A 21,461-nucleotide genomic window follows, 5' to 3' on the forward strand; every position below is an offset into this window, starting at 1 on the left:
ATATATATATATATATATATATATATATATATATATATATATATATATATATATATATATATATATAAGTGTCGTACAAAATACTACTAAGATTGTATGTAAAAATACATATTTATACACAAAAATATGGATTTAAATGTCCATATGGGTTTAAAATTATTCATACATAATACTACATACTACATAAATAATATGTAAATAATACATATTTATAGTAAGAGATATTAAAATATGCATAAAGTATATATTATATACATTGGGTTGTAAGACTCAAATATTAAATGAGTTTATTTAATATATATATATATATATATATATATATATATATATATATATATATATATATATATATATATATATATATATATATATATATATATATATATATATATAGTAGATGTGTGCCCGTGCAAAGCAGCGACGATAAATAGTTTTTTTGACGAATATTTTTTTTATAGGAAAATAATTATTAGATTTTGTTATTAGTTATTTTATGTAATAATAAAAATTACCACTTTTAATTAAAATATTTATGTTTAGAACTTGTATTTATATTGTATGTTTATATATTTGATATAAATTAATAATTATCGGTATCTAGTTTAAGAAATATAAATTAATTTATATTGATGAATTTAATATTTTAAAATTGTTATTTTGCTCCAAATTAATTTTTTGATCTCTTAATTTAAGTCTTTAAAATTTTGGCAAGTATTAATGGTTTTCTTATGCATAATTGATTTATACAAAAAGTTTTGTATCTTGTACCTTTTAAAATTCAAGATATGACTAATATGTTTTATATATCGTATAAGATATAAAATTTTAACAATTTGAGAAGTTTGAATTTATAAGAAAAATAAGAAAAAATTTGAATTATTAAAATTAATGAGGTTTTAATACATTACATATGTAAACCTCTTCTAATAAATATCTTACATATTAAATGTGAAATTTTAATTTATAAAATGAAAAATACAATAAAATGAGTGAAAAATAGAAATTAAAAATTCTAGAAAATGTCATGCGTTCAAATGAAAGAGAAAAGAACATGTAGAAAAAAGATTTTGATTTATTAGCAAGAATGACGATATTTGTTTCAGTAATAATGTTTGGTCAAGTGGTAAAGCCCTCGTAAAACACGGACGAGATACAGGTTTAATTCTTTTCCACATAATTTTTGTTTTTCTGTTAAAATTTAACATACCTTATAACGATATATTATATTAACGAAGATTAAAAATCAAAAACATGCTAGCTTAATGACAACACTAAATTATATTGAATTTTCTTTTAAAATTTAATAGATCTTATAATAATGTATTATATTAGCGAATATTGAAAATAGTAAAGTTGATGCCTGATTATCTTATTGATACTACTTTAACTCTATACCTTTATTCTTGAATAATTATCATCAGCATAGCATGCATTTGCACCTCCTTCAATCTTATCTGCAATAATCATTTTCATATTTTATACTACAAGAGAAAAAGACAAGACATTAAAACTTTAGAAAGGAAGGGAGGGAGGGGTCGACCAGGGTGTCTCAAACAGAAGCAATCCCAAATACTATACCCTTTGCCGTTTGCTCTCCAACCACCTTCAATCTGAAATCAAAACATGCATATAGTTATGATAACAATAGACTTAATCAATGCTTAAGAAATGACATCTAAACACCATCGATTGGATTTTTTGTTTGTGATCATGAGTGTGTCAGTGTATAAACAGATATACACCTGGTAAGCAGATGATCCTACTCCGAAGAAGAAATCGTTAGGGAAGTCATGACGTTTGATATTAGAGGCCATGTTATCGTCATGGTCAAACTCTAACACCGTTTTACTCGTCATCACAATTAAACAACTAACCGTAGTAGGCTGGCTTAATAGAAAATCTTTAGGACTTGAATTTATAGAGTTGAAGAGATGTTATACTCATGCTCAAGTGGTCCGATATTTATACAACTACAAGTCTCAAATTAATGGTCAAGATTGATAAGATATATCGATAATTTAATGAATAAAGAAACGTAAAAATATATATAATTTCATATTAAATCTCTGTTTGATAGTTTACTTTTTTAATATTTTAAGATTGATAAGATATATCGATAATTTAATGAATAAAGAAACGTAAAAATATATCTAATTTCATATTAAATCTCTTAGTTTGATAGTTTACTTTTTTAATATTTTAAGATTGATAAGATATATCGATAATTTAATGAATAAAGAAACGTAAAAATATATCTAATTTCATATTAAATTCTCTCACATCCATAGTTTACTTTTTTAATGTTTTTGGTATATCTTAAGAAAAGTGTAAGTTTATATATATATATATATATATATATATATATATATATATATATATATATATATATATATATATATATATATATATATATATATATATATATATATATATATATATATATATATATATGGAAAAGTGAATATACCCTTAAGGGTATATAAGCTTAGGTACCCAAACTCACTATATTACGTCGTTTTGTATTATATAATATATTCTAATTGTCTAATGTTCTTATAATTTAACTTCTAACTTGATTTACTTTTGTGATTTTTATAAATTACACATTTATCTTCCTTTTACATATTTTTCATTTTCAGCTACAATATATATAGATTAGTAGGTGTTCGGTAAAAATATATGATGTATGAGAAAGATAATAGTGAAAATTGGAAAATCTTGAAAGTAAATCAAGTTAGGGGTTAAAGTTTAAGAACATTATAATGAATATATCAAACAAAATGACGTATTATAACGTGTTTGGGTACCTAAGCTTATATACCCTTAAGGGTATATTCACTTTTCCCATATATATATATATATATATATATATATATATATATATATATATATATATATATATATATATATATAGGGTAAAGTGAATATATCTAACAACCTTATATAAGCTTAGGTACCTAACCTCATCAAACTACGTCATTTTGCATTAAATTTTCATTGCAATCATCTAAGGTTCTTAAACTTCATCCCTAAACTTGATTTACTTCAAAAAAATTTGCAAATTCATCATTATATTTCTCCTACATCCTTTCATTTGTAGCGGTAGGATATGAAGCCCATCAGGTGGTATTCGGTAGAAAGACGTGATGTAAAAGAAAGATATTGGTGAAAGTCCAAAGATTTTGGAAGTAATCAAGTTATGGGGTTGAAGTTTAAGAACCTTAGACAATTACAATGTAAATATGACACAAATCGATGTACTATTATGGAGTTAGGTACCTAAGCTTATATAAGGTTGTTAGGTATATATATATATATATATATATATATATATATATATATATATATATATATATATATATAAAACATAAAGTACATTGTTTTACAGTACACATTTCAAAACACAAATTGTACGGAGATTAACACGTCATAATAAAATCCCCAAAATACTCTTGACAATTTCTTCGGCTTAACGATTACCTGAGAATACATGTTATTTTGAAAATGGTCAACATATATAATGTTGGTGAGTTCATAACCATGTTTGACTGTAAGATTTTGTATTGTTTGTAAAACCCAGAAAATCCGATATTTTCTGTAAATTATATGAAAATGATGAAATGATCAAGTACAAATGTATGTGTGATTTCCTTTGTAAAAACATGTATAAGTAAGCAATTCAAAAATTTCCTTGTATTGTATATGCTGTAAGTAGAAGGTAATGAATAATAGTATTCCCCATAAAATCCGATATTTTCTGATTTATAATTGTGTCGTGGTCCATGTATTACCGTAGGATTTGTTTTCGCGTCATTATGATTTAAGTATTTTGTTCCCGTAATGTATCGATGGTAATGGATCTCTACGTGAGTCGTTATAACCATGCATAATAAGGACTAATTCTCCTGTCTTGGCATTTTTTCAAACATCGGTTTTGATCAAGATTTTGTCACCCTAGACTGGCCTAGTCTAACTGTAGCGAACAACTCAGGTGTGGGGGAGTCACCCCCGTATAAATCTATACACAAACTCTCGTTCTCCCTCCAGGAGACTTTGATTATAACTACACTCTACGGCCAAACACTCAATGGTGTCAACCGATAATTCTCACCAGATCCCAATGATTGTTACATAAATATGTTTAATGTTAGACGTATTTTGATTTACAAACACCTGATGATACTTGAATGTGAAAAGACCCGGCCCAACAAACATGAAAATGGACAGTTGTGGCCCATTAGACATGTAAGTTAGTTCTAGGCTTGATAGTATGCAAATGGACACGTTGAAGCCCATTATGCATATAATGAATCTCTCCGGGCAAAATTAGCATGTGAATGGGCCACTAAGGCCCAATAACATGAAAAACTAATTTAGGCCCATTGAGCATGTAATTGGGTCACTAAGGCCCAATAAACATGAAATGAATATATTGGGCCCAATAAACATGAAATAAATATATTGGGCCCAATAAACATGCAAACGAATCACGAAGACCCAATAAACATGTATAGGAAGTATTAGGCCTAATATCCGTACCGTTGTTGTATTTCGTTTGTTTGTTATAGTATAGTTCATTTAGTCGAAAAAATTTATCCGTAATGTTATAAAAAAATCCAGTGTTTTGTTATAATGATATTTTTAGTTTTTATAATTTGAATTCATGTTTAATAAAAATTACACTTTAGGTCCCTTAAGAACTAAGTTGAACATTTAAAGGCTTATTTTTTACATAAAATGTCATTTTTGGTCTATTTTAATTAAAATAACATTTTAGCCCATTAATTTATAAAAATTTGTATTTTCGCCCTAAATGTTTAGAAATTTACGGACTTGGCCCAAAAATACATATATTGACATTTTCGGCCCGTTTTTGCGGAAAATTACATTTTCAGCCCATATTTGAATGAAATGACATTTTCAGCCCAAATTGTTATAAAATTAACATTTTTGGCCCAAATCTTGAAGTAAGTGTCATTTTCAACCCCTAATTTTGTGGGTTTCCATTTTTGGCTCAAGTTTTTATTTCATAACATTTTGATCCGAAAAAATTGTGATTTTTGCAATTTGGGCCCAAAAAAGTCGTAAGGCCCACATTAAAGCCCATAATTCAAAATTTTACACTTTTGGCCCTTTGGAAGATATGATTGTTATAAAAACTCATTTTTAAGTGAATGTGACCCTTTTGGTCCTTATAAAACCGTAGGTGTCACTTTTGTCCCAATCTTTTGTTTATTTGTCAAAAATGACCCTTATACAAGATTTGTATTTTGTTTTTCACAGCTTAGGCATGTATAACACTTTTAACTTTGTATTATGGTGACTAGAGTGTTTTAGTTTATGAATCTCACCCATTTTGGTTAAAGTTTTTGAGATTTGTCGAGTTTTACCACATGTTCACAACATAAACCAAGAAAATCACACATAACATGTATAAACACATAGATCTACACATAATACTTGTATTTCCCCCCCCCCCCCCTAAAAACATGCAAAAACCGAAACAAGGGGGTATGAACTTGCATTTGCTTTGTTGTTTCGGTTTTGAAGAAGAAATGGAGAGATTTTTGTCCTAGCAAGCTTCTTGAAGAACTTTGGAACTTAGATGGCTCTAAGATGCATGATTCACAAAATGGTATGAGTTAGGAGGAGATTTTTGAAGAAATCAAGAAGCTAAACCATGGATCTAAGCAAAAACTTATCAAGGATGGTGATAGTGGTGAAAAATCCTCTTGAAAGCACCTTAAATCTCGAAATTTTGATGGAAGAAGGAGGAGTTTCTAAAGAGTATTTTGAAGTGGTTTGAAATGAGAGAATGGAGGTAGGGTGGTGGGTGTCTCGGCCGAAAATAAGACGAGGGGAAGAGAAAGGGTTGTTGGTCATTGCATGATGGATTAAAGCATCTTAGTTTAGATATATGTGATGCTAATGACCTAGAATACCACCATATCTTAATGAGGTGTCACTATAAGGTAATTCCTCATTTTTTCTCTCTTTTTTGTTTAATTACATGGGTCTAGAATGGGGATGAAATGGTTTTGGGCCCATTCTTGGCTTGTTCGAATTTTCATGAAGCTCAAGGGCATTTTCGGCCCATTGGGCTCTATTTGGTGTTCACAGCCCAATTAAATAAAAGAGATGGAGTTCATGGCTCATTAAAGCCCATTAGGGTTAGAATGAACCATTCTAGGCCCAAATGGTCCAAAATGTTATAGATTTATGAAATGAAGTCCATTTAGAATCCAAATAGGGTTTTAAGCCCAAGTTAGTCAATTTGAGTGCTTATTGGTCCATTAGACCTAATAAGAAAATCCTAATCCATATAGAACTTGAACCAGGATTTTTAGGGTTTCAACTCCCAATTGTCTTTCAGAAATGCTTTGCATTGAGTTTTGAATTTCAATTGTAAATCTTGACTAAGTGTGTTGTCATAGAATGAATATAGTGTATACTCTCAAGTTGGAACTGCAATTATTATCACGAATGATATTTACACGATCAAAGAACTTCCTGGCTAAATTGCCAGTTGTGACAGTTACATAATGGTAAAAAGAAAAAAATGCATAATTAATGGTCTTAATATTGGGGGTTTTGGGTCACCGATCCAATTATTGTCAAAGAGGAAATTTTGAATTTCTTCTCCACCAAATTTGATGAAAGCACTCCAGTTCGACCTAAATTTATCAATAAAAAATTCATGAAGTTGTCTCAGTTTGATAGTGCATACCTTGACATTCCATTCTCTATAGAGGAAATCAAAAATGCAGTTTGGAATTGCGGTAGTGATAAGGCTATGATGCTTGGCGGATTCACCTTCAAATTCATTAAGAAGTTTTGGGATACTCTTATAGTCGACATTTTTAACTTTATCAAGAACTTCCAGTTGACCAAAAATATTAGTAAAGGTTGTAACGCGTCTTTCATATCCCTCATACCTAAATGTAAGGATCATTTATTCTTGAAAGACTATAAACCGGTGAATTTATTGGAAGTATGTATAAAATTCTCTCTAAAACTCTTACTTTAAGGCTTAAAAAGTCATCAGACATATGGTTAGCCCAGATCAATTGATGTATATTTAAGGGAGAAGCATTATTGATGGTCCACTTATTTTAGATGAAGTTTACTCATGGGCCAAAAAGATAAAGAATAAGATTTTAATTTTTAAAGTTAACTTTGACAAAGCGTTTGACTGCCTCAATTGGGTATTCTTGGATTCCATTTTAGAACAAATGAACTTTAGTGAAAATGGAGAAAATTGGATTAAAGGTTTCTTATCTTATGGTAGAGCTTTTATTATTGTCAATGGTTCCACCTCCAATGAATTTCCTATAAAAAGCGGTGGGAGGCAAGGCGGCCCATTTCTGTCTTTTCACTTTGTTCTTGCCATGGAAACCTTAAACATTTTGTTGTCTTTTCTCTTTGTTCTTGCCATGGAAGCCTTAAGAATTTCGTTAAAAGAAGCTTTTGAACAACATGTTTTCCAAGGTATTTCTATCCCTAACAATGGGCCACATTTATCTCACTTTCTTTACGTGGATGATGCTACTTTATTGGTGAATGGTCGAAGTTAAATTTAATCAATATTAATAGAATTCTTAGATGTTTTTTCATCGTCTCCGGTTTGAAAGTTAGTCTTCATAATAACAAGGTCTTTAGGATTAGAGTTGACAATATTGAGCTTGAGCGCTTTGCTAGCATCTTAGGTTGTGAGCCAGCAAACTTTCCTTTCACTTATCTTGGGCTCCCTATAGGTTCCAATATGAAGTTATCTAAGCACTGGACTCCTATTGTTGAAAAATTTAAATCAAAGCTATCCAATTGGAAGGGGGATAACATTTCTTTTGGTGGAAGGCTTATGCTTGTTAAGTTCGTCCTATGGAGTCTTCCACTCTATTACGTTTCTTTATTCAAGGCTATAGAGAAAATTATCGATTTTTTTGAGAGCATCAGGAGGAGATTCCTGAGGGGAGGTAAATATAACAAAAGAAAATTCATTAGATTTCTTGGAATACCTTGGTGAGGCCCAAGCATAAAGGTACTTTTGGTATTGGGAGTCTCCGATCCTTGAATATAGCGCTACATGCGAAATGGTGGTGGCGGTTAAAAATTGAATAAAAAAGCCTTTGCTCTTCTTGTATTACTGCTTTACATCGCATTTGATAGGTTTTATACAAAAGAACATCTTATGTGCTCATACAAACCCTAATGTTTGGATCTAAGTTTCTCTATTGTACATGCAATTCGTCCAAGACTCAAGAACTCTAATCTAGCATATGAATTTCGAAATTAACATATAAGAATAGATCTAGATGATTACCTCTTCAAGAATGGCTTGAATCTTCTTGTCTTGGAGCTTAGAGTCACAAGTGTCACTCCTCTAATGGCTTACAAACACCACAAGCAAGAGGATGAACAAAGAGAAATAAGGAGGCACCAAAAACGTTATAGGATTCACCCAAAAGAGTTAGCCACATTTTGTGTAACGCCCGTGTTTCTGGGCTTGTCATTAATAGCAATGTAATAGTCTAGGTTAACCTTGATGAGAATTAAACTCTAGATCGATTAGATCTTTCACAAGTATGATTATGGAAATTGAACAAGACAAAAATAGTATGAGAATGAACACAGAATGGAATCAAATGTATGCTTATGATTCAAATAAAGTCACGCCTCAGCAGAGCTCGATGAAGAACTTCCGCTGTAGAGGTGAGCTAGGGTTTACAAAACTCAGAGAAATAAATAATAAAAGCGATAACTTCTAACACTGCATGCATGCAGCTTATATACTAAACCCTAGAACAAAAACATGCACGGTCGGATAGGCCCAATACCGACAATCAAAACTGGGCTAAGGACCGAGCCCCTGACGCAATCTAATAATCCCAACAATCTCCCCCTTTGGGTCAAATGAGACGTGTCACACCCCAAAACCGATAACGACGGAATACGTTTCGGGGTGGAGGACGTCATGTATAGTATCATCACAATTTCATAATAGTAAAAACAAGAAACAACAACCATTTCATTTACATAGTAAGCTTAATTACAAGCGTGTTCTATAAAGTTTCAAAAGACACCAAAAATATAACAAAAATAATAGATGGATCTTGTATGCTCCATCTTCTCCAAAATGTTGCACCTATACCTGTCTGTCTTTGACCTGAGGATACAAGTTATTTTGAAAACGAGTATCAGCATAAAGCTGGTGAGTTCATAAGAATTTAGTGTGGTTGATGTATAAAATGTGTTAAAACTTATAGTGTGAAAAGCTGCAATTTACATTTATAAGTAATAGAAAACCCTAGAAAATCCTATATTTTCCAGAAAGTACATCGTAAGTGAAATCCTTTAAGTTGCGTGTAAGTTTTATCATTGAAAACTGTTAGTTGTAAAAGTATAGTAGTAAATCTCCAGTATGTAGTGTAGATAAGCAAAAGTTATGCATGTTGTCAGTAGTAGTGGTGCTAAATTCCATTAGTAATAGATACTTACTTACTTCGGGATGTTAGCTTAGACTTTAGTCTTGGTGTATTAATGTGGATATAAGTGTATTCCTTTTATGTGACCAATAGTGTGAGAAATAGAGAGTCCGATGACCTTCCCGGTCATACGTAGTGTAGTGAAGTAGTGACATCCCTGAGCCTGGTCGGCTCGGACTGTAGTTAACAGTCGGGATATAATAGTGTCTGCCCCGTATAGATCTATACATGTAGTGTCACCTTCCTTCTGGAAGGCCCTGGTCACGGGATGTAAGCGCGGTAGAGTGTCTTATAGAGAGATAGTGTTTATACTCTGGATTAGTCTTTCTCTTGAATTATAGAGTACTAGTCTTTTGTATAGTTCATAGAGTGTTCTCTTATACATGTATCATCTTGTAATAATAATAGTTATATTGTGTATAGTAGTAGCAGTAACGAGTAGTAGTAGCCTTAACTATACCTATTATAGTTAACTTAGTGTGTATGGTTCTCAGCATTTATATGACAAAGGTATCGAATGAGATGAAGACATTCATATCTAACACCAATATACATGATATATAACTAAGAAATCAACGACAGTCAGACGGATAACAAATACTCTAAGCCCACATCAAACAAGAACAGGAAGTAAGGCGAGCTATCGGTCCTAAGTCCTTCAAGTCTTACTTATATAAATATATTAATGTAGATATATTTTTATAAGAAAAGTAACTTAAATATAGTTTGAAAATAATTTAATAACAAATTAACAAAAAGAATGCATTTAGATATTTTCTGAAAATAGTTTTGTTCTCAAAGCAGTTTTAAAAATGTAGAGATCTTTTATAAAGCATAGTGATAAATCACATGTGATTTGTACTATGAATTGTAAATCACATGTGATTGATTTCCATAAATTGTACATTTGACTTGTATCCCCCCCTAAAACATGTAAAAACAGTTGAAAAGGTTCATTAAGGGGTATGAACTCACCTGAAATGAGTAAATCGGGTGAATGTGTCGGATGAGCGTTTGGTGTCAAGTAAGGACTTGTACACCCTTTATGACCCTAGTAACATATGAAGATATATGTTTTACAGGTAATTAGTGACTTAAACTCTTATTTAAACATATAGACATTCTAATGTGATTAAAGGTCTTATGGTTGAGTGCTAGAAGGTTAATGAGTTGTATGGAAGGAGTGTATGACCTCACATTGAAGTTTACTCTCCTAAAACCCACCCTAAGGGAGTTTACGGTTGGGAGGCCACATCCCCCATTGGTTTACGGTCGTAAACTCATGGTAGGGGTGTTTTTGAATGCTTTCATGTCTCATGTGGTTCTATAAGTGGTTCTAAGGTAGTATACAAGGTTATAGGGGTGACTAGGGTTCCAAGAGTGTACTCCCTTGGAGTTTACGGTCCAATGACCACTCCTTGGGATTTTACAGCCGTAAGCCCCATGGCTTAGGCCGTGAACTCTTGTGTACCCTCCAATCTTTGATTTTAAAGTCCTTGGCTCAATCCTAACAACTTCTGGCGAAGGTATAAGGCCATTTAGGGGACTTAAACTCTCATTTGACATGGATTGGGTGAGTTTATAGTCTAAGCATATGCTTGGGCCGTAAACTCTAGTTTGCCTCTCAAATATTGATGTTTAAATGTTCCAAGTCCGAAATAGCAAGTCCCTAAGCCATATCTTAAGTCTAAGGGTGGTTTGGAAGTGTTTTTGGACATGTTTTGCATGGTTAGAGGGTGTTTGCGGCCTAATCATGTGCTTGGGCCGTAAACCCTCTTTTATGCCCTAAAAATTATTGTTTTGAGGTTCAAACACTTCTAGGTAAATTCCACAACTAGTTTGTAAGCTTAAATGGGAAAAATTTGGGACTTTTGGCATCTTTTTAGGGGTTTGCTGCCTAAGGAGGTTCTTAGGTCATAAACTCCTTTCTTTCAGCCTTCATGGTTGATTTTTGGGTTAAAACAACACTAATTGATGTCTAGAACAAGTTAGGGTAAGAGATCTTACGTTTTGGAGGCGGAAACTTGCGGTTTTGAGTCGAAAACGAGCGAGAGAGAGAGAGTGGGTCTAGAGTGGTAAAAAGCTTCTATGAAGTGTTCAACCCCCTATATATAAGTCTCGGGTGTTGCACCCGGTATACGACTACCCGATACTAAAGCTTAACAAGGTTTAAATTTTCTACCCGTGTTAAATGGTCGTAATAAAAATAACATTTTCCAAATAAATGAAAATTAATTTTCTAGTTTTATTTATTTTGTTACGACAATAACAACATAAGATATAATTAAATAAATAAACATTTATTTATTTGACGACCCCAAATTAACGGAACTTTTATAAAATGACGTATTCCGTTAGCGGAAACGGTTTAATATAACGGAATAAACTTTGGGTTGTCACATCATCCCCCCGTTATTGGAATTTCGTCCCGAAATTTAGAATTCAAACAGTTGAGCTATTACAGTACTACTACGTAAAGAGGTGGGGATATTTGAGTTTCATTTGATCCTCGCGCTCCCAAGTGAACTCCGGTCCTCGTTTGGCATTCCATCGAACCTTCACAATTGGGATGTGGCTTTGTTTTGTACGTTTTACTTCTCGGTCCATAATCTCTGCACGCTCTTCCACGAAGTTGAGGCTCTCGTTAACTTCGATCTCGTCGAGTGGAATGACGAGAGTCTCATCGGATAAGCATTTCTTCAAGTTTGAGACGTGGAAGGTAGGATGTATGTTACTTAGCTCGTGGGGTAGGTTGAGTTTGTAAGCTACGGGGCCGATTCTAGCGATAATCTCAAAAGGCCCTATATACCTTGGGTTCAGCTTTCCACGCTTCCCGAAGCGTATCGCGCCCTTCCAGGGTGAGACCTTCAAAAGGACTCGGTCTCCCACCTGGAATTCCAAGGGTTTTCTTCATTTCTCTGCATAGCTCTTCTGTCGATCCCTGGCGGCTTTTAATCGTTCGCGAATCTGTACAATCTTCTCGGTCGTTTCTCGAATGATCTCCGGACCCGTGAGAGCGCTGTCCGGAACTCGTCCTTTAGCTAACTGAGTGTCACCCACCTCAGCCCAGCATAGAGGGGATCTGCACTTCCGGCCGTAGAGGGCTTCAAATGGAGTTGCCTTGATGCTCGTATGATAACTATTGTTGTAGGAAAACTCCACAAGGGGTAAGTGTGTATCCCACGATTTACCAAAGTCAATCACGTAGGCGCGCAACATATCTTCTAAGGTTTGGATTGTCCTCTCACTTTGTCCGTCAGTCTGCGGATGGTAGGTTGTACTCATGTCCAGCCTCGTCCCTAATGCCTTTTGTAGTGATTGCCAAAATCTCGAAGTAAACCTACTATCTCTATCCGAGATAATAGATATGGGGACGCCATGCAGCCGTACTATTTCCTTAATGTATGTTCTTGTGAGTTTCTTCATCTTGTCTGTTTCCTTGATGGGTAGGAAGTGCGCAGACTTGGTCAATCTGTCGACGATGACCCAAATGGTATCCAACCCACTCGTTGTCTTGGGTAGCTTGGTTATGAAATCCATGGTGATCCATTCCCACTTCCATTCCGGTATCTCCGGTTGTTGGAGAAGACCTGATGGCTTCTGGTATTCAACCTTGACCTTTGCGCAAGTTAGGCACTTACCCACGAAGGTAGCAATTTATGCTTTCATATTAGGCCACCAGTAGAGCTTTTTGAGATCCAGATACATCTTATCTGAACCTGGATGAATGGAGTATCGAGTGTTGTGCGCTTCTTTCATGACCAAGTCTCTGAAACCTCCGTGGCGCGGAGTCCAGATTCGGTCCATGAGATAATAGGCTCCGTCACCCTTGACCTCCAAACTCTTATCCATTCCATGCAGGGATTCTCCCATCACATTCTCGGGCTTTAAGGCTTCGAGCTGAGCCTCCTTAATCTGTGCAGATAGATGCGAATGGATAGTCATTGTTAACGACTTGACTCTTCGACCAGAATACTCTTTTCTACTTAGGGCGTCTGCTACCACGTTGGCTTTCCTCGGGTAATAACGAATTTCGCAGTCGTAATCGTTGAGTAGTTCGACCCATCGACGTTGTCTCATGTTGAGCTCTTTCTGGTTCAGTATGTGCTAGAGGCTTTTATGATCAGTTTATACTATGCTCTTCGTTCCATACAAGTAATGTCACCAGATTTTTAGAGCGACGACGACCGCCCCTAACTTGAGGTCGTGAGTAGTGTAGTTTACCTCATGTGCCTTTAGCTTTCTTGAGGCATAGGCGATGACCTTACCTCGTTGCATCAAGACACAACCGAGCCCTTGATTCGATGCATCACAGTATACCACAAAATCTTCTGTTCCTTTTGGAAGGGATAATACTGGTGCGGTGCATAGAGGTCGCTTCAGGGTCTGGAATGCCTTCTCCTGCTTCTCTTCCTAGTCGAATGTTACACCCTTCTGTGTCAGCATGGTGAGAGGTTTCGCAATCCGTGAAAAGTATTGAATGAATCTGCGGTAGTAGCCAGTGAGGCCTAGAAATTGACGAATTTATGTAGGCGTCTTCGGTGCTGACCAGTTCTCGATAGCTTTAATCTTGGAGGGATCCACGTGGATTCCTTCTTCACTAACCACGTGTCCTAAGAATTCAACTCTTCGGATCCAAAATTCGAACTTAGAGAACTTCACATATAACTTCTCTGATCGCAGGGTTTCTAGGACTCGTCGCAGATGATTCCTGTGTTCTTCCTCGCTCCGAGAGTAGACGAGTATATCATCAATAAATACGATGACGAACTGATCTAAGTATGGACGACACACCCTATTCATCAAGTCCATGAACACTGCGGGTGTGTTAGTCAGTCCAAAGGGCATCACTACGAACTCGTAATGTCCGTAACGAGTTCGGAAGGTTGTCTTCGGAACAACCTCCTCAAGCACCCGTAACTGGTGATACCCGGACCTAAGATCAATCTTGGAGAAGTAACTCGCCCCTTGAAGTTGGTCGAATAGGTCGTCTATACGAGGAAGAGGGTAGCGATTTTTGACCGTGAGTTTGTTGAGTTCCCTATAATCGATGCACATACGGAACGATCTATCCTTCTTCTTTACGAACAAGACCGGAGCTCCCCAAGGTGAGAAGCTCAGTCTTATAAAGCCCTTGCTGAGCAGCTCGTTAAGTTGACCGGATAGTTCTTGCATCTCGACAATAGCTAAACGATAGGGCGACTTAGCTACAGGGGTAGCTCCTGGGACTAGGTCGATTCTGAACTCGACCTGACGTTTGGGAGGTAGACCTGGAAGATCCTCTGGGAAGACGTCAGGGAAATCGCATACAACGGGGATGCCTTTTGGATCTTTCGCTTTCTACCTTGTGTCAAAGACGTGTGCAAGGAAGGCGCGATAATCTTTACGCAAGTATTTCTGGGCCTGAATACTGGAGATGATACGAAGGCTCGTACCGGGTTTGTCTCCATAGATCAATAGAGTTTCGTGATTCGGTGGATTTAGGTGAACGACTTTGTTGAAACATAGGATGTCGGCATGGTGAAGACTCAACCAGTCCATGCGAACGATGACATCAAAATTCTTGATTGAAACTGGTATGTGGTCGATTGGGAATGAGTGGTCGTCTAACGTGAGGGTACAACCTATGTAGATTTCGTTAGAACTTTCGGTCTTCCCGTTAGCCATTTCTACGACGAATGTTTCTTTTAGTGGTTGTAGGGATTGTTTAAGTAAGTGGTTAAAGTTTTGGTTTATGAAGCTTCTTTCTGCACCACTATCGAATAAGACACATGCATAAGAGTTGTCAAGAAGAAACATACCTGTGACTACTGTGGGATCCGCCACTGCTTCGTTGTGACTAATAGCGAGTAGTCTTCCGGTTCATCCTGCATTCCCAGCCTTCGGACAGTTTTTCTTGAAATGGCCAGCTTCACCGCAGCCATAACAAGTCTGTGTCACTCCCGAACAGGGAACTTGCGAGATAGGTTTGGGTGGAGCTCTGCAAAACCAGACAGTATGGCCCTTTCGGCCGCAGTTAGAGCATTGCAATTCACGGCAGGGGCCGTTGTGGTGGAAGGGGCACTTGGAACACTTGGGCAGGTTCCCAATATAAGCTTTTGCTGGTGCAGGAGTGGCTGGAGTGGTGGCAGCATGGACAGCCACAATTTGTTGATCTCTGGAGGAGGTTTGAGCTTTCTTGCCCTTCTTCTTATCCCAATGCTTTCTCTTTTTGTCAGTTGATTTGGGTGGTGCAGTGGCAGTTGTGGTTGTTGTTGCTGGAGTGGAAGAAACCTCATGATTGATTAAACTCTGGGCCAATTCCTTGGCGCTGTCGAAGGTTATAGGGCGTGAGGCTAGAACATTTCCTCGATACGGAGGCATTAAACCCCATATGTATCATTCAATCTTCTTGCTTTCAGAAGGGATCATGTTGGGACACATGGCCGCCAAGTCGCAGAATCTGGCCGTGTAAGCTGTTATGTCGGTCCCTTTCATCTTGGGGTTCCAGTGTTCCTCCTCAAGTTTCTGAATTTCGCCCCTAGGGCAGTACTCTCCTCTCATGAGGTCCTTCAGTGTGTCCCAGCCCATGGCGTTGGTTGTTACCAAAGAGAGTGCACTGACATGGCCGTTCCACCATGTCAGGGCCCTGTTAGTGAGGGTGGCAGTAGCGAACTTTATTTTCCTCTCCTCGGGGCATGAGCACATTTCAAAGACAGCTTCAGTTCTTTCGAACCACTGAGACAATGCTAGAATTCCTCCGGTACCATCGAAGAAGGTAGGTTTGCAGTTCATGAAGTCCTTATAAGTGCATCCCTGCACTCTTTGATGGGCTTCACCAAATCTAGAGTTGCCACCGCTCGCATCACCAGAGTTCATTTGAGCCATGGCTGCCGTCACAGCTGCAGCCACAGCCGTTTGAAATAGCACTGGATCGAAATGCAGAGGAGGAGGTGGTGGAGGAGGGGTTTGAGTTGCTGGTCTACCTCTGTTTGGACGCTTGCGTGGAGGCATATTTCACTGGAAATTCATAGAAATGATAGCAATAGTAAGAGTCTATTGCTAATATGAATAGAGTGTTTTATGGACTAATGCAACATAATCCAAAGATCAGAAAGAGAGTCATAACAATAGAGTAGTTAACTGCCAATTTACTGGTATTAATGATGTAATACAAGTTCGTGAAAAGTGACCTAACAGTAGGTCTTACATCAAACCATAAGGAAAATGTTGGCAGTCTAGAGGCCTAATTAGAGTACTTTCAAAGCTCGTAATGTTTACAGACAAGTGCTCTACAGAGCACAGAAAGGAAAGGCTAGTCCTTAAACAAAAGAGTGAGGTAATTAGACATCTTCTACGGGCGACGGGTACTCGTTGGGCGGACCCTCAGATCAGCTAGTTGACGCATAACTTCCTGGAGATGTCGTTCATGAGCCCTTTGACGTGCTCGGAGTTCCCTAACTTCAGCTCAGGATGCAGCTAGCTGTTGCTGCGGAGCCTCATTGGTCCTCCTTGTCCTATCCATAGCTTCTTCAAGTTGGCGGATGCGAACAATGTTGAGATTCGAGTTGTCATCCACTTCTACAACTCGACCAATGGCTGCTTGACCCTACTCAACATTCCTGGCAATCCTTCGGACCATGATGGGCAGAACTCGGTCCGCTGATCCTCCTTCTCTTATGTTGTAGAAGCTTCGGTATCCATTGTAAGGTAAAGGCTGGCCCTGCTCCTCGCTCCAACGGTTCAGGGATATTGCCCACATGGGAGTGGGACCCTGAAATGCTGGACGGGGGTTGGGGTTAGGAGCTTCAGGAGTAGGTTGTTAACTTCTGGTTTGGAGTCGGAGCTATCCGAAAAGGCTTCTGCTCGGTGATCATCCAGAGGGATCTGGTGATCATCATCTAACTCTTCATCGAGCCATCCTCCATTGCCCTGGTTTGGATAGTACGGATCGCCGGGAAGGTGAAAACCAGCCATGCTATCTACGCGAGAAAGGGGAAAGGAAGGTTAATAGACGTACTAATCTAAAATAATTATAAGATGGTCGTCACGAGTTAGACCAATACTTGCATAATGCATACTAATTACATGTGATCGAGACAGAAAATTCTGTCGAATAAGTGACCCTAACTCTAAATCCACAACCAAACAAGGAACAGGAAGCAAAGCAAAGATCACAGATTCTAAGTCTATAACGCCTTAATCACAGGTAACCGGAAAGTATCCACTTAGCAACTATTGCTCTACTAGTAACGACCCTTTTTAGTTCTCACATATGTATATTTTAGAGGCACATAATACTCCTATAGTATTCTTATTCTAACGTTATTGTGGTAGTGTTGGTAAGTTTTAGACTTGTTGCAACACCACAATCAATCTTAGGCACACGCTAGTCACTCCTAGGAAAATGTAGTTGATCAGGCTACATCCCCCCAGATGTGACTATATGTCTCTAAGCCCAATTGTGCTGTCCAACAATCTTAATACTTTTGTTCTGTTCTAGTGCGATACTGACTTCTATATTTTATAGAGATGTATATATATACTTAGTTAAATATTTTAGTACTTAAAAGTATATATTCTTGGTCAGAGTGTTTTAGTCCCGAAGTGTTTATCGTTTGTATATCTTTTATAGGTTGATATGCATGATTCACTATAAACAATGCTCTGATACCAATCTGGCACACCCCAAAACCGATAACGGCGGAATACGTTTCGGGGTGGAGGACGTCATGTATAGTATCATCACAATTTCATAGTAGTAAAAACAAGAAACAACAACCATTTCATTTACATAGTAAGTTTAATTACAAGCGTGCTCTGTAAAGTTTCAATAGACACCAAAAATATAACAAAAATAATAGATGGATCTTGTATGCTCCATCTTCTCCAAAATGTTGCACCTGTACCTTTCTATCTTTGACCTGAGGATACAAGTTATTTTGAAAACGAGTATCAGCATAAAGCTGGTGAGTTCATAAGAATTTAGTGTGGTTGATGTATAAAATGTGTTAAAACTTATAGTGTGAAAAGCTGCAATTTACATTTATAAGTAGTAGAAAACCCTAGAAAATCCTATATTTTCCAGAAAGTACATCGTAAGTGAAATCCTTTAAGTTGCATGTAAGTTTTATCATTGAAAACTGTTAGTTGTAAAAGTATAGTAGTAAATCTCCAGTATGTAGTGTAGATAAGCAAAAGTTATGCATGTTGTCAGTAGTAGTGGTGCTAACTTCCATTAGTAATAGATACTTACTTACTTCGGGATGTTAGCTTAGACTTTAGTCTTGGTGTATTAATGTGGATATAAGTGTATTCCTTTTATGTGACCAATAGTGTGAGAAATAGAGAGTCCGATGACCTTCCCGGACATACGTAGTGTAGTGAAGTAGTGACATCCCTGAGCCTGGTCGGCTCGGACTGTAGTTAACAGTCGGGATATAATAGTGTCTGCCCCGTATAGATCTATACATGTAGTGTCACCTTCCTTCTGGAAGGCCCTGGTCACGGGATGTAAGCGCGGTAGAGTGTCTTATAGAGAGATAGTGTTTATACTCTGGATTAGTCTTTCTCTTGAATTATAGAGTACTAGTCTTTTGTATAGTTCATAGAGTGTTCTCTTATACATGTATCATCTTGTAATAATAATAGTTATATTGTGTATAGTAGTAGCAGTAACGAGTAGTAGTAGCCTTAACTATACCTATTATAGTTAACTTAGTGTGTATGGTTCTCAGCATTTATATGACAAAGGTATCGAATGAGATGAAGACATTCATATCTAACACCAATATACATGATATATAACTAAGAAATCAACGACAGTCAGACGGATAACAAATACTCTAAGCCCACATCAAACAAGAACAGGAAGTAAGGCGAGCTATCGGTCCTAAGTCCTTCAAGTCTTACTTATATAAATATATTAATGTAGATATATTTTTATAAGAAAAGTAACTTAAATATAGTTTGAAAATAATTTAATAACAAATTAACAAAAAGAATGCATTTAGATATTTTCTGAAAATAGTTTTGTTCTCAAAGCAGTTTTAAAAATGTAGAGATCTTTTATAAAGCATAGTGATAAATCACATGTGATTTGTACTATGAATTGTAAATCACATGTGATTGATTTCCATAAATTGTACATTTGACTTGTATCCCCCCCTAAAACATGTAAAAACAGTTGAAAAGGTTCATTAAGGGGTATGAACTCACCTGAAATGAGTAAATCGGGTGAATGTGTCGGATGAGCGTTTGGTGTCAAGTAAGGACTTGTACACCCTTTATGACCCTAGTAACATATGAAGATATATGTTTTACAGGTAATTAGTGACTTAAACTCTTATTTAAACATATAGACATTCTAATGTGATTAAAGGTCTTATGGTTGAGTGCTAGAAGGTTAATGAGTTGTATGGAAGGAGTGTATGACCTCACATTGAAGTTTACTCTCCTAAAACCCACCCTAAGGGATTTTACGGTTGGGAGGCCACATCCCCCATTGGTTTACGGTCGTAAACTCATGGTAGGGGTGTTTTTGAATGCTTTCATGTCTCATGTGGTTCTATAAGTGGTTCTAAGGTAGTATACAAGGCTATAGGGGTGACTAGGGTTCCAAGAGTGTACTCCCTTGGAGTTTACGGTCCAATGACCACTCCTTGGGATTTTACGGCCGTAAGCCCCATGGCTTAGGCCGTGAACTCTTGTGTACCCTCCAATCTTTGATTTTAAAGTCCTTGGCTCAATCCTAACAACTTCTGGCGAAGGTATAAGGCCATTTAGGGGACTTAAACTCTCATTTGACATGGATTGGGTGAGTTTATGGTCTAAGCATATGCTTGGGCCGTAAACTCTAGTTTGCCTCTCAAATATTGATGTTTAAATGTTCCAAGTCCGAAATAGCAAGTCCCTAAGCCATATCTTAAGTCTAAGGGTGGTTTGGAAGTGTTTTTGGACATGTTTTGCATGGTTAGAGGGTGTTTGCGGCCTAATCATGTGCTTGGGCCGTAAACCCTCTTTTATGACTTAAAAATTATTGTTTTGAGGTTCAAACACTTCTAGGTAAATTCCACAACTAGTTTCTAAGCTTAAATGGGAAAATTTTAGGACTTTTGGCATCTTTTTAGGGGTTTACGGCCTATGGAGGTTCTTAGGCCGTAAACTCTTTTCTTTCAGCCTTCATGGTTGATTTTTGGGTTAAAACAACACTAATTGATGTCTAGAACAAGTTAGGGTAAGAGATCTTACGTTTTGGAGGCGGAAACTTGCGGTTTTGAGTCGAAAACGAGCTAGAGAGAGAGAGAGCGTAGAGAGAGAGAGAGAGTGGGTCTAGAGTGGTAAAAAGCTTCTATGAAGTGTTCAACCCCCTATATATAAGTCTCGGGTGTTGCACCCGGTATACGACTACCCGATACTAAAGCTTAATGAGGTTTAAACTCTTTACCCGGGTTAAATGGTCGTAATAAAAATAACATTTTCCAAATAAATGAAAATGAAATTTTCTAGTTTTATTTATTTTGTTACGACAATAACAACATAAGATATAATTAAATAATTAAACATTTATTTATTTGACGACCCCAAATTAACGGAACTTTTATAAAATGACGTATTCCGTTAGCGGAAACGGTTTAATATAACGGAATAAACTTTGGGTTGTCACAAGGTGAGTGATTATTTCTTCTGTGTTGGCTTCACTGTCTTTATTATTTTGAACAGACGATGAATTATTGCGAGAAGTGTCTGCCAAAACTGGATATACCACCTCAGCATGTCAGAGAACAACTTCTTATCAGCAGCACTGTTATGATCACACCTCTAAATGATCTCCAAGATATGCTCCAGGAAAGACGTTGAGAAGAGGTGTTTGTCAACAAGAGCGAATAGGCATTTCTGACCTTCGCCTCTGATGAGCATAACAGTGTGGTACTTTGAATCTATCTTCCCCTTGACCATAGTGTTGACATTGCCTGGTCTGCCCATAGTCTTGATCGTGGT

General features: G+C 36.6%; 1 protein-coding gene across 1 annotated transcript in view; it reads right to left on the bottom strand.

The window, feature by feature from the left end:
* The window catches only part of LOC111894899 (raucaffricine-O-beta-D-glucosidase), a 12,961-nt gene extending 11,047 nt beyond the window's left edge, over positions 1-1,914 (bottom strand). Inside the window, exons 1-3 of the mRNA XM_023890980.3 lie at positions 1,743-1,914; positions 1,541-1,610; positions 1,396-1,454 (exon numbers count right to left, since the gene is read on the bottom strand). Coding sequence (XP_023746748.1) covers positions 1,396-1,454; positions 1,541-1,610; positions 1,743-1,856 — 243 coding nt within the window. The 5' untranslated portion in view covers positions 1,857-1,914. The remainder of the gene's footprint in view (positions 1-1,395; positions 1,455-1,540; positions 1,611-1,742) is intronic.
* Positions 1,915-21,461: the final 19,547 nt, after the last annotated feature.

Source organism: Lactuca sativa, chromosome 3, assembly GCF_002870075.4.
Source record: "Lactuca sativa cultivar Salinas chromosome 3, Lsat_Salinas_v11, whole genome shotgun sequence".
Classification (NCBI taxonomy): Eukaryota; Viridiplantae; Streptophyta; class Magnoliopsida; order Asterales; family Asteraceae; genus Lactuca; species Lactuca sativa.